The sequence below is a fragment of the Macrobrachium rosenbergii genome, chromosome 3 (genome assembly GCF_040412425.1).
Source record: "Macrobrachium rosenbergii isolate ZJJX-2024 chromosome 3, ASM4041242v1, whole genome shotgun sequence".
Taxonomy (NCBI): domain Eukaryota; kingdom Metazoa; phylum Arthropoda; class Malacostraca; order Decapoda; family Palaemonidae; genus Macrobrachium; species Macrobrachium rosenbergii.
In genome coordinates, this window is record NC_089743.1 from 60,378,011 (window position 1) to 60,399,337 (window position 21,327).

Here is a 21,327-nt window from a genome sequence, read left to right on the forward strand (position 1 = left end):
AATTCTTTCGTCATGTTGTCGTAATGTTTGCATCGTTTTACATTAGTTGTTACATAAACTTTTATATATGAAAATGTGCGCAATTTCATGTAGAATACAACAGAAGATAGCTCATGGTTGTAGCTTTTATCAGTTTTGAAATATTTTCACATAAATCACGATAACTGCCAAAATTTCAACCTTCGGTCAACTTTAATTCGACCGAAATGGTCAAAAAACACAATTGTAAGCTAAAACTCTTACATTCTAGTAATATTCAATCGTTTACCTTCATTTTGCAATAAATTGGAAGTCTCTAGCACAATATTTCGATTTATGGTGAATTTTTGAAAAACATTTTCCTTACGGCCTTTGGTAACTCAGCCTAACATCTCAGAAATTCTTTCGTCTCGTTGTCGTAATATTTGCACCGTTTTATATTAGTCATTACATAAAGTTTTATATATGAAAATGTGCACAATTTCATGTACAATACAACAGAAAATAACTCATGGTTGTAGCTTTTATCAGTTTTGAAATATTTTCATATAAATCACGATAAATAGAAACAATTCGACTTTCGGTCAACTTTGACTCGACCGAAATGGTCGAAAACTGCAATTGTAAGCTAAAATACTTACAGTCTAGTAATATTCAATCAATTAGCTTCATTTTTCAACAAACGGGAAGTCTCTAGCACAATATTTCGATTTATGGTGAATTTTTGAAAAAAACATTTTTTTTATGTCTGCGCGTTACGAATTCATGGATCATTTTGTGATAATATTTTCTCTGTGTTGCTTTGATCGTTTTACAATTTGTTATATACCAAAATCATCGCAGTTTAGTGTGCAATACAACTAAAAAAAATTAACTCATTAGCTTTAACCGTTGTGCTTACAGCGCGATTTGTATACAATTATGTTTTTTTTTTTTTGCTGTCATATATTCCAATATTTATATATGATAATGATATTTTTTTCCATTTCTGATGGTTGCATACTAAACTTCAGGCAATGACAAAAAAAAGGAGCCAAAAATGAACTCTTAATCTTAAAAACTAAGCGTGCTGTGATTTTTAAAAAAAAACTTTTTCCGCTTCGGCGCTAACTCACCGAACGCCGCCGGCATACGGGAGACGTTTTTGTAAATAGAGGCTCGGCGTTTAAGGGTTAAGGACTAAATGGGACATAGGAATTTTATTTTCCATACATCTGGCTTTTTTTGGTATTCACCCCTGTTCAGTATTGGAAGTCTGTTTATGTCCTACAAACATTTATGATTGGGCCTGATGCTATAACTAGGCTGCATTCCATTATGATCAGTCATAGAATAATACACTGTAAATCTATACATAAAATAGAAAATACAGTAACAAAAATGTTTGATTCCAAGTGATAACCAACCCACTTAGTCAGCTTATATAATTTTTGTGCTCCAAATTCAATTGAGTACAGTACTGTGTATCATACAAGATGTATGTGTGTGAGATTTACAAACCATCACCCCCTAAATTGCAGATAGTCTATTCATCATTATTTTTGTTAGCTGTCAGGTCTGATGACAGTGAAGCTGTGCAAGTATAGTACCGTACAGTAGCAAAATCATAGGTATCTTGTTGTTTTGTTGGTTTATCACAGTATCCAAATTCATTTCAGGAGCCAGGATCTTATTTACTTTTTTCAGCTTGTGTGTGTGTCTAAACTTGGCCAACATTTTTTCACTGTTCAGTACACTAAAAACTCTTGAAGGTAGTTATACATTTGCTCATATTCACTACAAAAATCACAATGCTGTCATATATTTTTCACTTGAAATCTTGCACAGTGATGTGTTCAAAGTCCTTTGAAAATGGTGTATTGAACACTAATAAAAAAAAAAGCTTTGAGTAGGGTATCATAAATATAATAATGCAGTCATTAATGACCTGATACTCAGAAAGTGCAAAGCCATATGTTAACGAGATTCTGCACAGTTTCTCAGCATTCTTCGTAGCAGAACAACTCTTGTAAATAAGAATTTGTATAATCTGGCATTCTTCCCAGCAGAACAGCACTCCTCTATATATAAAATGTATGATCTAGTGGTGTTCTTCCCAGCAGGAGGGCACTCTCATACAAAGAAGCTTCTGTGCTGTCTATCAGCATTATTCCTAGCAGTGTAACAGTGGTGTGAGAATGATTTTGTCCCACCTCTCAGCATTCTTCCCACCAAAACAACACTCATTAATTAACCCTTAGTGGACGGATTGGGCTTCAGTGTGAAGTAAAACAGGTTTGGGGAGGTAGACGGATTGAGCTTCAGTGTGAAGCAGAATTACGCACATCTGTTATGGTAATAATGATTTGAAACAAAGGTGCCAATACTTCTGTATGCTATAAATTCACTAATGGCAACTTTTATACAGACGTGAGAGTTAGGCCAGTAGCCCAGTATCAGTAATGCTTTTGACTTCAAGGTGGAAGGTACGGCATCTCTCTCTCTCGCGTAAGTCTTTTTGTAAATTTGCTTGTAAATATACAAAGGGGTTGCCGTTGTTTTTTGTTTTTGTCTTTTACGACAGTATGTCGGTTGTAAATGTAATTTTACAAAGAAAATTGCAAAGAAATATTAGAAAAAGCATGTAAAAGTAAAAAAAAAGATACTGAATCTTCCTTCTCGTAAATTTATGTGAATATTTTACAACAAATATGCAAAAAATTTGTTACTGCTTTTATTTCTTATCTGTTTTGATATTGTGTGAGCAGTAATAATAATTTTACAAAATCCAAAAAACTTATTTATTAGAAAAAATATATATAAGTTGGTAAAATTTACAATTGTCTTGTAAATGAGGCCCCACAAGGAGTTGTAAATAGTCATTTTCAACTTCTCGTGGAAGGTAGGGAAAATTTTTTAGAATTTTTTTATTTATACAGGGTGAATGTACGTGTCATTCTCTTTCCATTGATGTGATTTTTTTTTTATTTTGCCAACCTCAAAGTTTTCCCAGTCTGGGGTGCTGCACATTGATAAATTATGCTGTCCCTTAAGGGTTAATATGAGTGGGGGACTGGCTCCCTCCCTTCGCTCTTTTATCTTTCCTCTCTTGCCGAGAGAGGCAAGTAGCCATCTGTCACGTGCTGGTTGGGCGGGTCTTGCAGGTGAGCTTACATAACTGAGTACAGTACCCTGTCTATAATCTCAGATGATTATTAGATGCAAGTCCTCCCCTCTCTCCAGCAAGGGGAGAGAGGGGCTGATGATAAAACGACCCATTGGTTACCTCTAGTTAAATTGCCTCCGACACACGGGGATCATCCAAACCTCTTTTGAAGCAATGTGCCTACACACACACATAAATTCGAAAGGTCCAGAAGTCTGTCAGTTGAACACAGTTCTTCACACTTATGTTCAACACGTCAGAGGCATGGTTTCCTTCCTTTGCTCTTATGACCAGGAAGGTGAACTACCAGTCAGTTCAGAAACTTACTCAGAATCCTCCCACCAAGGAAATAGGTCTTACTATTGTAAAGACTGATGGTCTGTATATTGTGTAGGAACAAATGACAAATTTTAAAAGTAATTTGTATTTCTCCTAACTATACAAACCTGAGGTCTTTACAAGTTAAATGCCCACCTCAAGCTACCCCTCATTCTGCTCCCTGGGCCAAAAGTGAATGCGTTCTGACTGGGTGGGGCCAACTCCCACCCGTAGTCAGTAGACAACTACAGGCAGTCCCCGGTTATCGGGGGGCTTGATTTCCACTTATCGGCGCCAATAATCGGGTGCTGGTGCTGATACATACCTATTAGTGGTGCCGACCTCCGGTTATTGGTGTCGATAAGCGCCAAAAATCTCCAATTTTCAGTTAACTGCGATTTTGGCTTATTGTCACACTGTTGGAACGGAACCCCTGCCAATATCTGAGGACTGCTTGTACATACTCAACCACCATGTTTAAAGTTAAACAGCTGGTCTCGAGCTGTGCTGAAGCATATTCCTATTGTAAAGCCTCAGGTTGTTTAGATTTTTATACTTTTAAAATGTGTCATTTTTTGTGTTTGTCTAGTTTATCCTAAGTGGACAAAAAGAAGAAAAAAGGGCATTTTAAGGGATAAGAGCATTTGTGTAGGCACTTCTATATCTCTGTTGGCACTGAACCATACAAATTTGTTCTTGCCACTCTCCATGTAAGGAGTGCACTGGTTGGTCTCCCTCCCAGTAGGAGAGGTTTATGAGGGAGAAGAAAAATCATGGGGAGCATTTACCGGTCTCCTTGGGGGAGGTTACTTTCCCAGTGTTTCTTCTGAACCTTTTCAGTTCTTTTTTCCCTTCCCCTGCCTCCTTCACATAACACTCTCCCTCAGTCTTTTGGGGGTGGGGAGAAGGGTGCACATGGAAGGAAGGAAGTGCACCTACCATACTCTGTCCTTGTATGATAAGTTAGGTACCCAGGTTGATCTCTTCCTTCAGTAAACCTTGAATGGTTGTACTCCACTCTCCACTGTCTACTGCACTTGATTATATTGAAGTTCCAGGTATACAGTCATCTTAGGTTGGGTACATGCAGAAGATGTGCCATCTTTGAACATCCAGGGTAGTCTGTCTTTCACTGTGTTCCTCAAACACTTCAATTTAGCCAAGGGGGTTCTGCTGCTGCTGCCATCACTGTTACTGTTTATCCCACTCTAGGGAGGTAGATCCTCCTGTAGCAGCAGCACTTACAGTTGGAGATGCTCCTGTTCCTTTCACAGGAGTCCCATATTCCATCCCATTGCGTTCCATTCCAAGATGCAGTTGCTCTAGAACAAAGACCATCTCTCATTCTGTTACAGACTAAGGAATGTGGTAACCTGGAAGAAATTAGAGCTCCTTCCAAATTAGCAGACAAAATACCTGGGCATTCTCACAGGTGCAGCAGAGTGGGTGTCTTTCTATCCATCTCTGAGGTGAGCAAGCTCAGGGAGGTAGTAGTAAGTTCTTTTCTGACAGGAAGCTCCAGCTCAGCTTTGGTGGTATTTTTGACCACCTGTTGTCATTGGAGAAGCATGTTTGTTCCACATCTGTGCCCTCCGTCACTTGCCTTTCTGTTTTTCACACTTGGAATCTTGTTTAGTGCGTTAGCTGAAAGATTGTTTCCCACCATTTGGAAAACATTATTCAATGCAACGTATGCAAGTTCTACCATCATCAGCACCTCATATAAGGTTGTTAGCACCAAGACTAATTATATAGGATAGTGTTATTGATATAATGTGTCTGTAGTGAGTTGTAATTTTCTGAAGTGATGTTGACTCAGTTCATTGCTAAACAAATCTCTTCCTCAATTGCTCATTGTAAATTCTAGTCTGCCAGCCTATTCCTCTTTCTCCATCGAAATGCACTTGTTTGGTCTTTGCCTGCTTTTTCTTCAGCTGTCAGCGAATCTCTTACTTCTGCTACGATTAATGTTTCTCTTTCTCATCTTACCATGGCTACAGTATCTTCTGTTGTTTCCAAGCTAGATATTATTCTAGCTACTTGGCTTTCGAAGGATGTCGTATGGGAATGCTCTCAAGTCTGTTGACTCTGGGAGCAAAGCAGGAGAGTCATAACTCTTCTTCCCCCTGCCTCCCAATATTTCCTGTTTTCTTTTGCCCAGTCGACTTGTGTCGACACAGCTGAGTCTCTTCAGTCTGTTTTCCTGTCTCCCCTTTGTTGAGTCACAGATGCTTTATGTCGTCAGCTGACTCACTTTCGGGTGAGACAGGAAGGATGTAAGTAACCAGCCACACGGCTTGTAACTCGGATGCGTTGTGTACGTACTGTTTAGTGTATGAGTTTATGAGTTGTATCTCTCTCTCTCTCTCTCTCTCTTTTATTGAAATACGAATTACTGTATCATAAACATGAAAATGCGAAACTAAAACTCCAAGAAGTTCACGAAGCACACGAATGAGTACGTGTCGACACATGTATGTTACAGTTTTTTTATAACATATATGTATGCACACACTCATTTGTATGCTTTGTGAACTTCTTGGAGTTTTAGTTTCATATTTTTGTCTATGATACAGTAATTCATATTTCATTAAAGGATATGTACAGTGCTGAGAGAGAGAGAGAGAGAGAGAGAGAGAGAGAGAGAGAGAGAGAGAGAGAGAGAGAGAGAGAGAGAGAGAGAGAGAGTAAATATTTCATTAAAGGATATGTACAGTGCTGAGAGAGAGAGAGAGAGAGAGAGAGAGAGAGAGAGAGAGAGAGAGAGAGAGAGAGAGAGAGAGAGAGAGAGAGAGAGACTGGACGATAATAAGTGATAATAGATCAATATGATAATAGAGTATATTATGTTTTATTGATATTTTACTGTGTTTACATTAATATTAATATTTGAAAATTAGTAAATTGTTGTAACGTGTCATACCAACTTCACTCACTGGCAGTACTTTTACTTTTACCTCTTAGCCAGGTATATTCCAGGCAAGAGTAATGTAATGGCCGACAAGCTAAGTTGTCAGGTTCAGGCCTTAGGGACAGAGTGATCTCTGCATCAGCAGATAGTGGACAGTCTCTTCCAACTATGGGGAAGGCCCATGATAGACCTGTTCGTTACAAGGTTCAACAGGAAGCTAGAGGTCTATTGTTTGTTGGCTCCATAGTCCTTCACTGTGGCGGAGGACGCCCTTCAGCATCCTTGGGACAATCTGGAAGTTTACACCTTTCCCCCCCTTTTGCCTGATCTGTCAAGTCTTGAACAGGGTAATGATTTCCAAGAATCCCAGGATGATCTTAGTAGTTCCCCTATGGCCTCACTCAGAGTGGTTCCCAGACCTGTCAACCTCACATCAAGAGATTTCACCAATCTATAGGATCCATATCTCTTCATGGTTGGAGAATACCCAGTATCTCCTGTGACCGAGAGGCTTTTCTCGCAGAGCAGCAACAGAGGTGACTGGCTATCTCAGAAGATCTTCCTCAGCTGTGTACCAGGGAAAATGGGCCGTCTACTGTGATTGGTGTTGTCGACGGGGTTTCCTCTCTGGTCAGAACTTCCTATCAGCAGGTAGCTGATTTCCTTATTTTCCTCCATAGGGAGAAAAATCTTTTTGTCTGCCATCAAAGGCTGCATAGCTGTTTTGGGCAAGGTCCTATGTTTGAAAGATGTAAACCTGTCTACTTTATAGGAAATGTCGATGCTGCTCAATTTTGAGCAGTCTTGTTCTCCTAGAGAACTTAAACCACCTAATTGGGACCTGACTCTAGTACTAAGCAGTCTCACTCGTGCTCCACATGAACCTTTATGACGATCATCAGACAGCAGCTTGACCCTCAAGACGGTCTTCTTACTGGCCTTGGCTTCATCAAAGAGAGTGGATGAACTTCATGGCCTCTCTTTTAGTGTTAAATACACGAGGGGTTGGGGGTCCGTAGCCTTCAAATTTGTCTCCGAACTTGTAACTAAGCCTCAGAATCCCTCAGCACGTCGTGACAGGTTTGAGTCCTTCTCAATACCTTCTCTGGGAGATTTTGTTGATAACAATCCAGACAAATTGCATAGTTACTTTAGAAGGGCTCGTCACCTCAGACCTGGGTGTCAAAGACTTTTCTTTAGCAAAGGCCAGAACAAGAAAGAAGTGTCCAAGAATACCATCTCCTTTTGGCTTTGTGAGGTCACCAGACATGCTTATAGTTCTTCTTCAGCCTCTAGTGCTTGGCTTTGTCAAACCACCTTCACATCCTTTCTATCTGCGGGACATTGCCCACAGATCCTTGGACACTTTTTCCTTGGGTCCAGTGGTGGCTGTTTAACAAGTTGTGTAGCTCATCCAGTGCCCATGGCAGGACAGTTTTTATCTTACCTAAGATGATGGTGTGAAAGTGAGAATGAATGAGATGGCTGGTCTTTTTTTTTTCTCTTTCCTCTTTTCTTCTCTACTGGCAGGCAGTGAAAAGATTAGTCCATTATGTGCTGGAACTGGTTAGGTACAGGTGAGTGAGTGGTCATTCTGTTTGAGTATATGTTATTCATACACAAATTAAATACTCTCAGAAGCTATTCCTTTCTCTCTCTAATAAGGGGAGAGAGGAACGATAACAAACGAAATTGGTGGCTAACATAGGTTTGTTGTCTTAACAGATACAGTTCTTTAACTTAATCTTATACAATGCCTCTTCATATTGTGTATTAGCCCAGTAGTCTGACTGTTTGATAAACAATCTGTCTAACAGATCAGAGGCTTAAGCCTCCTTCGTATGCTTTCCCTTATCCAGGAAGTGAGACCATGTGTGCTGAACCTCCAGTCGGTTCATGACTTTTCTTTCTTCCCCCCAAAAGTGAGTGTATCCTTAAGTTAAGACCCAGGTTTGTTCCGCATATGAACAAATGACAAATTTTTAATTAATTAGTATTTTTCTTAGTCAACAAACCTGCGGTGTTAACATATACTGCCCACCTCTTGCCTCCCCTCAGCCTGGTTACCTGGGCTGGAAGAAACTGAATGCGTCACGGCATCATGGGCGAGAGAAGGTCTGCTGATGCCTTTTCTCTCATCCCATTGGCCAAACCCTGTTGCCACCAATTCCTTGTTCAACAGTTTTATGATTTTTACCGGTTTCCAGCTGGCGCTAGAAGAATTTATCCTTATGTTAAGACCAGAGGTTTATTAGCTATGAAAAATACGAATTAATTTTAAAATTTATCATACTTTTATGTTTATGATATACAGTACAGACAGTTCCCACCTATCGGCAGCATCGGTTAATGGCTTTTCTGTTTTACGATGCTTGGCTAACAATGTTGTTAACCAGATTTTCAGCACCGGTAAGCGATTTTTGTTGCCAGTAAGTGTTTATCGGAGTCGGTAGGTGTTTATCGGCATTGGTAGGTGGTTTATTGGTACTGGTAGATGGCTTACCAGTGTCAGCAAGCGATTTTTGGCAGTGGTAAGGAGGTTATCGGCATCGGTAGGCAGTTTATTGGTGCCAGTAATCAATTTTTGGGACCGGTAAACAGTTTGTCGTTATTTATTGGACCTGATAAATAGGAAAAGATGTCATAGTGGGAATTGGGTTTATATCCGAAGCTAAATAGTGGGAACTGTGGTAGGACCATCAACTACCCGATAACGTTTGGACCTGAGAGATATCAGATTGATAGCTTAAAGGCAGAACTGTTCTTTAGGGCCAAACCACTGATTCCAGGGGGGTCTTGTTCTGGGGATAGGACTCGGCATTCTATCCATTCTGCCCATGATATGATTAGGGTGGGGATGATTGTATTGTTGTAATACTCTCAGTCCTAGCAAGTGGGTTGGAAGACAATTAGGTCATTTGAATAGAAAGTTCAGTAAAATAAATAAAACATTAGTGATATTTGAAGAAAATATACAAAAAATTATATTATTATTAGAAATTGATACATTACAACCTCTGTATAACAAAATATCTGCAAAATTTAAAAAAGACTTAATTCAAGGAAGAATAATTTCATTGAGGAAATATGTATCAGATCTCTCTAATAATACTCCCATACAAAAATCTGGGAAAAATCCAGGAAAATAAATGGTACCCATGTTAAACTGCCTCTACATGCCATATTAAAATATAGGAAAAGAATATTTGATCCAAAAGAAAAAAAGCAATGTAGCAGGAGAAAACTTAGCAAACGTAGGTAGTGATAGAAATTTAGATGAACACTTCTGCGCAAATAAAAATAGTATGGAATTAATAAAAATAAATTTTGAAACCATAAAAGATATATAATAGAAAATTTAATATGGAACAGTTGGAATTTGCTCTGTTGCACAGCAATAAATCTGCCCCTGGAGGTGACAATATTTGTTTTGAAATTATCTGCCACTTGGCACCTTTGGCAAAGTCGTACTTATTAGAGTTTTATAATCACCTATGGCATCTAAATTTATTTCTGGACGAATAGCATAAAGCTATAATTATTCCTATCCCCATTTCTGGAAAGGATCCCAGTAATGTAAACAATTACATACCAATTTCTTTAACAAGTTGTTTATGCAAATTACTAGAGAAAGTGGTAAATTATTACTAATATGGCACATTCAAGAAATAAAATTTTGACTCCCACTCAATTTGGGTCACAATGTAACAGATCTACATTGGATTCTCTACCTCACTTAGAAGACCACATACGTAGAGGATTTGAACGATAACAAATTAGTAATTCTGTCTTTTTTGACATTGAAAAGGCTTATGATACTACACTGAGTTATGCAATATTAAAAACAGTACATAAAAACAGCATCCATGGACATTTACCCAGGTTTATTCTAACTTTTTGACAAAATGCACTTTTCAAGTGAGAATTGATGATGTATTGATAAGTACATTTCCACTTGAAAATGGTGTTCCACAAGGAACCGTCCTTAGTGGCACACTGTTTTCTTTAGCAATAAATGACATCAGTAATAATCTACCTATTGTAATTAAAAGTAACTTGTATCTGGATGATTTTGCCAGATATTATTCAGCATCTCACTTTAAACACGCAGATCAAATCATTAATAAAACTATAATAAAAATAGATGAATGGGCCTCATCTGTAGGCTTTAATAAATTATTCATACAAAAGACTCAAGCAGTAATTTTTTTATAAAATTAAAAAGTGGAAAAGAAGGTGAAGAAAGATTTAAAAATTAGCCAAACAGCAAAGTTTTTGGGATTATTATGATATACACTTGAACTGGAAAGCTCACATAACATATGTGAAATTTAAATGTAAAAGAGCATTAAATCTAATTAAAAACTATCAAACACTACTTGGGGAGCTGATAGACATACCCTAACTCTACTGTATAAAGCAACAGTGTTGTCTATCATTGAATACGGAAGTGAAATATATGTAAAGGCCATTTCTGAGCCTATACTTGATTTAAGTCTCTGTTTTATGAACAGAGGTTTGATCTCGCTTATTCCGAGACATTGTGTGATAGCATGTAGCGTGAGCTACTTCATCAGTTGTATCTTTCCCTAACTAAAATCTAAGGACTACTGGAATGAGATACTAAGTACAAAACTAAAACTCTTTATTGACAAAAACAACGAAAAATAACTTCTTAAAAATTACGAAGAATGAAATCCAATGTTTCACATAACTATCAGAAAATCTTCTAAGGAAATAATGCTCCAAAATCATAAACCCCCAATTACAGAAAATAACTCATCTGTCAAAACATGAACACGTCAATCAATTAAAACAGGTCATCTCAAATGTCATACCACTCTCATCCTCGTAGGAGGGAGAGAGGAAAAAGGAATAGGAATGGAGTGGAACAGAAATACCTGTGAAAAAAACAAACGTCACATTAAAAATCATAAAATGTAAAAAATTGCAGAAATACATCTTCCACTGTCACAGGAGATACCGTGCGTTCACAGTTCTGAAAAACAAAGTCTAAAAACGTATATGAATTCTTACTCACTCCACAAGTCCTCTGGGACAGTCTCCATGTGAAAAATCACTCACATCTTCAGACACACAAGAATCGGATCTCACAAGTCCGATTCGAACAACGGTTCCTCCCATTATATTCATTATGTAACGCATTACGAACTTAACGTACTTTTGTATGACATCATTCGAGGTCAAAGTTCGGCAAGACACGCTCTGTACTTCGAGGCGCCACGAAGGCACACGTACACACCATACATTATTAAGAAGCATCCTTCAAAACCGGATTTTGTAACTGGTTCAGCTTCTAGAACGTTCTTTGCTGAAAACGCATTTGCCAGCCCGTGTCTTGTCACCAAGGAGCCTTCTGCGACTTCCTGTGGTATGCGAATTGCTTCAGCAGTTTCCTATCTGCTGCGTGTAGTGAAAATGGACCCTGCGAATAGCTGACCCAACTTTTCAAAGGTCACCTTCGCGAGCCTTTACAGATAACTCGGTCCATGCACCTGAGGTGGACCCCACCTCAAAATGTCTAGGTGCAAAACTTATATATATCTTATAACACAGATATTATAGCACAACCAGTTCATTCAAGAAACGCATTAATCTAGACGATTTCACTCCTGGTACTGCCTCACGCTGAAAGGCCTGCGACTGCACCAGTCCAAGCTGAATGTATTCTTGCGTCTCCCAGCGATCCGACGAAAATGAATGGCTCGCAAATCCTTTTTGCGCCAGCCCAACGTCTCCTCGAAAGTACGGCAACATGAAGACATCTTGCCCGACATCTCTCCAAAGTTCTGGATCGTCCCACCACAGTGCAGAAGTAACGTTGACAGCTTTCTCATATGTTGAGGACGGTGAAGCTATTCCAACCTCTCCATTTCGAGGGAGTGGTATTTTCCGTGAGTCGGTCATATCGACAGTCATATCAAAAAGTAACTCGTCTATTCCCTCTTTTGATCTCTACAATCTCAAAAGGTCCGTGGAACTTCGGACTTAATTTATAATTCAGATCATTCCAACATTCACTTTAACAAACACTCTATCACCCATCGAAAAAGCTACTCCCCTCGATTTCGTTACTTTTCTCTACCATTGCGCGCGAACTAAGTTCAAGTTCTTTACTGATACGTGCAAATCTTTCTCTCGCTGTATTTATCAACGAAGTGACCGTAACATCACCCTGAACTCGCTCTGGCAACAAATCAAAAGGTCCTTTCAACTTGTACCCATACAAAGCTTCTGCTGGAGATATCTTAATTGTGTCATTTGTCATAGTATTGATACTATATCGCACTTCATCCAAAGATCTGTCCCAATGTGTATCGGAACCACCCACCGTCATGCGCAAAGCTTCGATTACTTTCCGATTCGCCCTCTCAGATAACCCATTCGCTTCAGGTCTATACGGGATTATAGATACTTTCTTTATCCCCAACAAATTGGCAAGACCCTCTAAAGTCTTATTAATAAACTCCCTACCATTGTCTGTGATCAGACATTCAGGAACACCATATCTACAAATTATCCCCTTAAAGAACGCTATAGCAACTTCCTCAGCTGATTTGTACTTCAGTGGGAAAATCTCAACAAAACGAGTTAACTCGTCAACAACTACTAATAAATGTCTATAACCATAAGCGGACTCTGAGAAGTTACCCAGAATATCCATATGCACTCTGAAACGGCCTATGTGGTACGGGATATGAACCCAAACGACACGACACCGTCGTCACCGGCTTATTCGCATTGCAAACGGCGCAACTCTTTACAAAGGCCTCCACTGCGGAAAACATATTTTTCCAAAAGAACTTTGACCTGACGTTTTCATACGTCTTGTCCACACCTAAATGAGGAGAACCAAATTTACAATGTACAATGTCTAGAACTTGTGGTACTAGACTCTCTGGCACGATGATTTGTGTAATTTCACCCATGCTTCGAGTACTTTGCAAGTTATACTTAACTTTCCTCACCAATAAATTATTCTCCAACTCTAGACCAGAAAAAGGCAACTTATACCCTTTCTTCGGTGAAACTCCCCTAAGAAATGCCTTAGCATCTGACAACAATTTATCTTCATCTTGCTTTTGTTCGAGCAAGCGTATGTCCCAAGTGACATTTTCACCCGTAATATAACACACGGCGTTACCCTCAATATCACAAACAACAATCTCTCGTGAGACTGCCGACTCACTATTTCTCCCCGAAGTATGCACTGTAGAAACGTGTATGTCCTCTACATGCGATATCTCAGAACTACTAGTATCAGAGACATTAGACACCAAATCTTTTACTCGTCTCCCACACAGGATTCGGATTGCACTCCCTCATCCTCGACCGGAAAATATCTGCTCAATGCATCTGCAACCACATTATGCTTACCTTCAATGTATTTGAGGTTTGCATCAAAATCTCTCAATGTCAAAACCTGCTGGATCAACACTTCCCTTTGTCCAAACGGAAAGTGTCACTCAAGCAAAGGCAAGCGCTCTGCCCACATACTCACACACACATACCCACACGCACATACGTGTGTGACTACAAAAACCAAGAAGTGCATTCACACTTGTGCATAAACTGTTTTGCACCCCTCAACTCATAAATATCACGTAGGATACTACCCAAATATTGAAGTTCCCAGAAATAACCCAACAACCAAATATCACCCTTACATAATACACGCCGATGCGTACCACAGATTGCTATAAAAAAAAAAAAAAAAATACAACACACCATAATACGCTCAGCGCTTCACTAGGCGTGGCAAAGCAAGCACGACGCTCCGCCCAAACTCGTGACGCAATTACTATGTCACCGTGGTGATGACGTAACACACTCGTTGCAACCGAAATACTAGTTAAAACTCGACAAAAAACATACAGTTGTCCCTATCACCAGTTACAACACAACGAAAAGGACAATTTCACATTAACACAACTAAAAAAAAAAATAACATCACAACACTTACGTCAGCAGCGCGCAAATTTCCATCAAGCGAAGAGAGAGAAACAAAAAACACTCGCGCGTCTTCACGTGTTTTAACACGCATAGCGGTCTTAATATCGCAATTATTGCACAATATCACTGTTTTTACCCCCTACCCAAAACACTCTTCACGAAACACTAGCCAGCGAGAGAGATGCTCGCAGCTCGCCCCCGCAACTGCTGACTCCCACAAAATCCTATCCTGAGATGCCAATACTAATTTATGTCTCTTCGGAAACGTATACATGCCTAATTATTTAACACCCTCTAACTGCCCTAACTACCTTTTACGCTACCTTTTACGCTGCCACCAAAAACTGTAAAGGCCATTTCTGAGCCTATACTTGATTTAAGTCTCTGTTTTATGAACAGAGGTTTGATCTCGCTTATTCCAAGACATTGTGTGATAGCATGTAGCGTGAGCTACTTCATCAGTTGTATCTTTCCCTAACTAAAATCTAAGGACTACTGGAATGAGATACTAAGTACAAAACTAAAACCCTTTATTGACAAAAAAACAACGAAAAATAACTTCTTAAAAATTACGAAGAATGAAATCCAATGTTTCACATAACTATCAGAAAATCATCTGAGGAAATAATGCTCCAAAATCATAAACCCCCAATTACAGAAAATAACTCATCTGTCAAAACATGAACACGTCAATCAATTAAAACAGGTCATCTCAAATGTCATACCACTCTCATCCTCGTAGGAGGGAGAGAGGAAAAAGGAATAGGAATGGAGTGGAACAGAAATACTTGTGAAAAAAACAAACATCACATTAAAAATCATAAAATGTAAAAAATTGCAGAAATACATCTTCCACTGTCACAGGAGATACCGTGTGTTCACAGTTCTGAAAAACAAAGTCTAAAAACGTATATGAATTCTTACTCACTCCACAAGTCCTCTGGGACAGTCTCCATGTGAAAAATCACTCACATCTTCAGACACACAAGAATCAGATCTCACAAGTCCGATTCGAACAACGGTTCCTCCCATTATATTCATTATGTAACGCACAAACGAACGTACTTTTGTATGACATCATTCGAGGTCAAAGTTCGGCAAGACACGCCTCTGTACTTCGAGGCATCACGAAGTACACGTACACACCATACATTATTAAGAAGCATCCTTCAAAAACCGGATTTTGTAACTGGTTCAGCTTCTAGAACGTTCTTTGCTGAAAACGCATTTGCCAGCCCGTGTCTTGTCACCAAGGAGCCTTCTGCGACTTCCTGTGGTATGCGAATTGCTTCAGCAGTTTCCTATCTGCTGCGTGTAGTGAAAATGGACCCTGCGAATAGCTGACCCAACTTTTCAAAGGTCACCTTCGCGAGCCTTTACATATATGTCTCAGCATCAGATGCAGTGCTGAAAACATTAGACCCAGTTCATAATGAAGTCCTTAGAATATGTTCAGGAGCCTCAAGATCATCACCAACCTCATCTTTACAAGTTTAATGTGGTGAACTACCACTCTCTCTCCATAGAGAGTTTGTAACAATGAAGAGTGCCTTGAGAATTCAGACAAGTGATTCTCCAACCAAAAAAATATTTGAATTAAGAGATGTATTTATAAACAATCACTCACCACCTTTCCTTCTTAGAGCTAGAAGACTGTTTGAGTCGTTGAATATAAATATGCAGTTGCCTTCAATGGTAAAATTACCTCCTCCTTGGACTATGAATAAAACAAGAATTTCCACACCCTTAAGATATTTATCAAAAAGCTACACATATACCCCAGAACATCATAGCAACATACAATAAAGCATACAGAAAAGGTCCACATTACTCAATATACACAGGCAGATCTAAATCAGAATTTGGAGTGGGATATGCTGCAATATCCCAAGACAAAATGTATCAGTTCTCTCTACCTGATAGTGCCTCTGTATTTTCAGCTGAGTTATGCGCAATAGCATCAGCCATAAAAATAACTGAAGAAACCTCATGTAATAATTTTGTAATTTTTAGCGACTCCAGAAACGCCATCGAAGCCATTCAAAGTTACAAACCAAAAAGTAACATTGTACAAGATATAAAATTATTTCTCCATAAATTATATAATAATGGGAAAAATATAGAAATATGCTGGATCCCTGCCCATGTAGGGATTGAGGGAAATGAAGAGGCTGATACAGCAGCTAAAGAAGCAGCCCGTATGACAAGATCGAATGTAAATATCCCTGTTAACGATTATATAACACATATAAAGTAGGCATTGTAAACAAATGGAAAAATATATAGAATGAATAAACTGGAAATAATAATTGAAGCAAGTAAAACTTGGAGTTAAAAAATGGAGTTCATCATACCAAAGACAGAGGCATGCTCAAGTAATTCTGACTCGTCTCCGAATAGGCCATACTCGTCTGACTCATAGACACTTAATGAGCAGCCCACATGAATCAGCTCCTGAATGCTCAGAATGCAAAGTTGTAATAACAGTTAAACGTGTTATGCGAATGTCAAAAATATAACCAGCATCAGTTATCAACTTGTGGAAATGGATCAATTGGCAAAATTTTATCATAGTCTGCAACATTTTCAGTTGACCCAATGTTAATATTCATGTGGAAGTGTAAATTAATTGATAAAGTATAGAAAGTAATTAATGAAAATATGTGCTGTTCTAGTGTGGAAGCATATGCATTTTTGCATATTTTTAAAGTTTCATTATTCATTCATCATTTAGTCCCAGTGCTTAGCCTATGGCTTAGACCTCGGGCTCCATTTCATTTTAATCCTTTTGGGCCAGCCCTATGAAAGCTGTTAATCAGTTCAGTGGTCTGGTTAAACTATTTTAATAATAATAATAATAAACTCTTTGATGGGGAAGAAGAGGGAATGCTTCCCTACCCTGTTAGGGCAATTAAAACTTACTGAGATAGGTTAAGCACGGAAAAGGCAAAGTTAACCTTTCGTTTTGTGGTTTTAGAAAACCTAGAACATCTTTGTCGAAGGTGAAGCCTGAATAGGCAAAGTTAACCTTTTGTTTTGCAGTTTATAGTGTGTCATTGTCAAAGGTGAAGCCTGGAAGAGACAAAGTTGACCTTCCATTTTGTGGTTTTAGACACCTAGAACATCTTTGTCACAGGTTAAGCTTGGAGTAGACAGAGTTACCCTTTTGTTTTGGGTTTTAGAAAACCCAGAATGTCTTTGTCAAAGGTTATGCCTGGGAGATGCAAAGTTAACCTTTTGTATAGTGCTTTTAGAGACCTAGAATGTCTTTGTCAAAGAACACAAGGTTTTCTCTAACATATTTGATTAGGCTAGCTCTTGAGAACTAGCTCCATACCTTTTACCATTATTGAAGTTAAACATTCATAATGAGAAAGCAGTTGCAACTTCATTTAGTTTTATGACAATTTGTTGCTGAGGATGGGATTAATGTGGCACAGTACAAATGCAATTTGGTTTGCTGCTCACTACCTTAAGTATGCAGAATCATGTGTGAAAACAGTAAAACTCCTAGTTTCCTACTAGTAGCAGGTAAAGTTTCTTCCTGAACCAAAGAAAGAGCAATCTTTGAAGCTCTTTGTTTTAATCCTTGGTTTTGATATTTTGGGAGCATGAAGGTCATATCAGTATTGTATGGGAGCATACCTGTATATCATAAAAGTATTTATTTTTAGTTGACTGTCGTTATATAGGGCTTTTGAACCCAGGCACTGGAGTCCTCTCATGCCACTTCTGTTTCATTGTGGCTGAATTGAAGCGGTTTTTTCCGCAAGGCTGCACATCGCTGCACTTGTATGAGAGCCTTGCTGCCTGAATGGAATCCAACTTCTGGTAGCAGTGAGATCCAGAAAAGATTCCAGATCAGGTAAGAATGTTTGGGTTTCATGCAAGAAACCTTTAGCTCGATTGGCTGAGCGGATTTTGTCTAGCTGTACTACCCACCATCCTCTTCTCAATGTGGGAATCAGCTCTCTTTAAAAATAGGTAAGATTCATTTCAAATAATATAAATTTTCATCATAAAATTTATTATTTGGATACTTACCTACTGCTCAAGTAGACCCCACCCAGCCTCCCCACATTCAGTCTTTAGTTTAATGCCAACTTGCCTATTGGCACGGAGATATAAGCTACATGTAACAGTAGGTAAGTATCCCAATAATAATAAATTTTATTATTGAAAATTATTTTATTCAGAAGATGAACCCTGTTCATATGGAACAACTCCACAGGGGCCATTGACTTTAAATTCAAGCTTCCAAAAAATATGGTATTCATTTTGTACCAGCAGAAGAGTCAACAGACAGTATCTTCAGCACTGTATATCAATACAGTATTTTCAGTCTCCACAGACCATCCTATATTTAAGGGAACATTAACTGACAAAAGTAAACTTGCAATATGTTTAAATGGTTTACTGGTAAACCTTACTGCTGTATTGGATTCAAATATATTCACATTGTGTTAGTTTGGCAGCTTTACAAAATTTGATGGTAGCATTGTGCAACATATTTTCAGGTTTTGGAGATTAAAATTCTTTTTCATATTTACAATGTCTGTAGTATGTGGCTTTTAAGCTTTTGAGTTTTTGTCTGTTTGGGATGTAAAGTTCTTTTTCATGTTTATAATATCTGTAATTGTGTGGCTTTAAATCTTTATTGAATTTTTTGCTATTTGGGATGTCATGTTAATGTAGTGTTTATTAAAAATGTAAATGCAAAACAATGTTACTGTATTCTGTATTTTTAATATTTCCTATTGTAGTCTTTAGTTTTTTCAGTTAGCTGGTATGTCAGCTACTGAAAATCTTAGTAAATATTAAAATCAATGAAATTGAAAAAGTGAACAAGCATAAAACTATGTTTATAAATTAAAGGGGAAAAATTACAATAAATAAAGAGCTGTATTAGCTGAAGTCAGTATTGCAATGCATTGAGACAGCTAAGTGCATGCAGCACACTATCCAAAACAAAGCTTTTGACCTTTGAAAGTGATGTTACATTATTTTTTTCAAAAACTTATGAGTCAAAATTGGTGTGCATCTTTAAGGACAGAGCATCTTTGACACCAGGAAATATGATCTATGCTACACCATTATATTTTTTGCCTTAAATATGTAGGTTGCTTTTATTTCAGGCAAAGCTTATAGTAAATTACAAATTTCATACTTACAGTCTACTTTGTTCCTTTATATATTTGGTAACGCTCCTGTGACAGTATTTAGTGTCTTAATGTTGTGTAATAATTTCATTCATTTGCTTTTTGGTTGTATGTTGGCCCACCCTGGATACTGATTAGTGAGATCCATAAGTTTCCCTTTTTGGGAAGTTCCCATATCCTGAGAGTATATTGTTACAGGTATGGATGAGGATGAAGAGGAAGTTGTTCCCTTACCTAATGTCAATGCGGCTATTTTGAAGAAAGTCATTCAGTGGTGTACGTATCACAAAGATGATCCTCCTCTTCCTGATGATGATGACAATAAGGAAAAACGTACAGATGATATCTCCTCATGGGATGCAGACTTTCTCAAGGTATGTAAGCTTATGGTAGGATTGCATTTTCTTTATTTTAAAATTTTGTACAAAGCTACCTAAATACAGTCCATTTGGTTTGTGTACAAAGATTGCTCTTAAAAGTCTTACGTAATTCAAATGGGGGGATGCTCTCCCATGAATATGTATCCTTTCAATGATAACATTTTTATAGTATATAGCAATTTACAAATGAAAAAATAAAGAACATTAACATGTTAACGAAAAAATAATGATCACATGACAGGTAAATATGTTGCACATGTGACATGCACGCTTACACGGTGTTGTCTGAGTTGGATGTTTATGTAAAAAGAAACACCATTCACCAAAAGTACAGAGACTTCATGCATATTGGGATTAACTGGCAGTGTAGGAGGGTTGGGACTGTTGATACAACCATAGTGTTTGATTAAGGTTTTTCTGGCTTGGTGGTGGTTCTCATGGTGAAGTAGTAGTGAAGGATTTTTTACTGGCCTGCTTCCTTCTGTCCTGCAGCATCAGTCTGTAGTGGCCAATGTCTTGCTTAACACTGTTGTTTATACCCATATTCAACATTTGCCCCTTGAGTGCCTTGACTAGGTGAGGGGCTAAGGGACCTGGCCTTTGGGCCCGGGTCTTGACGAATCATCCTACATAGTTGTTTTTGGTTTAAATGGCGTGGACATTTCCACATTCCCCAAATTTTACTGCTTAGGTGAATCTGAGAAGGGATCGTTTTTTGGAAGGGGTGTTGCACTCAAAAGCTAATTGTGGGAGTTGTTGTGGTTGAGTCGCCACCTGATATGGTTTGGACCCAAGAGATAGTGATGGGATTCTCCCATTGCTATCTTGGGGGGCAGAATCATCTGCAGGGATCAGCCCATTGGAATCTGGGGAGGTTGTTGGAGGTGGGACTCCTGGCTTTTGTCCGAAGCTCACCAGCACGTTTTGGAGTGGGAAGTCGGTCCCCATTAGTTGGGGCAGAACTCCCAGCAGGCAGATTGGCTTATACCTGGGCCACTGCAAGTGTATTGGTGCTATCCTGAAAGGGTAGGGTATGGGAAATTCAAAACGCTATGGAAAAAACCTTCTAATACAAGCTGGTAATGAGACTCAAGCAATTTTGCTGTCTAATTTTAAACCTCCTGAAAGTGGAAATATTGAATATATTTCATCTCACAGATTCTTTAACACACTGAAAGTGGTAGTTTACTCAAAAGACTTGCATGTTTTTAAAGAGGAGGAGATTCTCCATCGATGTCCTCCTTGTGTATCTCATGTAAAAAAACTGGGAGGGGATGCAGCTATCCTTTTAACCTTCTCCTCCAATTACTTACCTGATACCATCATTGCTGGTCATGAGAGGATGCAGGTTAAAAAATATTAAATCCCAAACAGTGTCGCAAATGCTTTGAATATGGCCACATTCAATACTCTTGTGATAACAATAAAAGTTGTTCTGTGTGCTCTGCAGAGCATGATAAT

At 38.5% G+C, this 21,327-nt stretch overlaps 1 protein-coding gene across 2 annotated transcripts in view; it reads left to right on the forward strand.

Annotated features, from left to right (window-relative positions):
- Nucleotides 1–21,327, forward strand: part of LOC136856150 (S-phase kinase-associated protein 1) — a 70,277-nt gene that overhangs the window by 32,205 nt on the left and 16,745 nt on the right. For both annotated transcript variants that reach the window (XM_067133819.1, XM_067133827.1), the window contains one exon: nt 19,685–19,860. In XM_067133819.1, the coding sequence (XP_066989920.1) occupies nt 19,685–19,860 (176 nt within the window). The remainder of the gene's footprint in view (nt 1–19,684; nt 19,861–21,327) is intronic.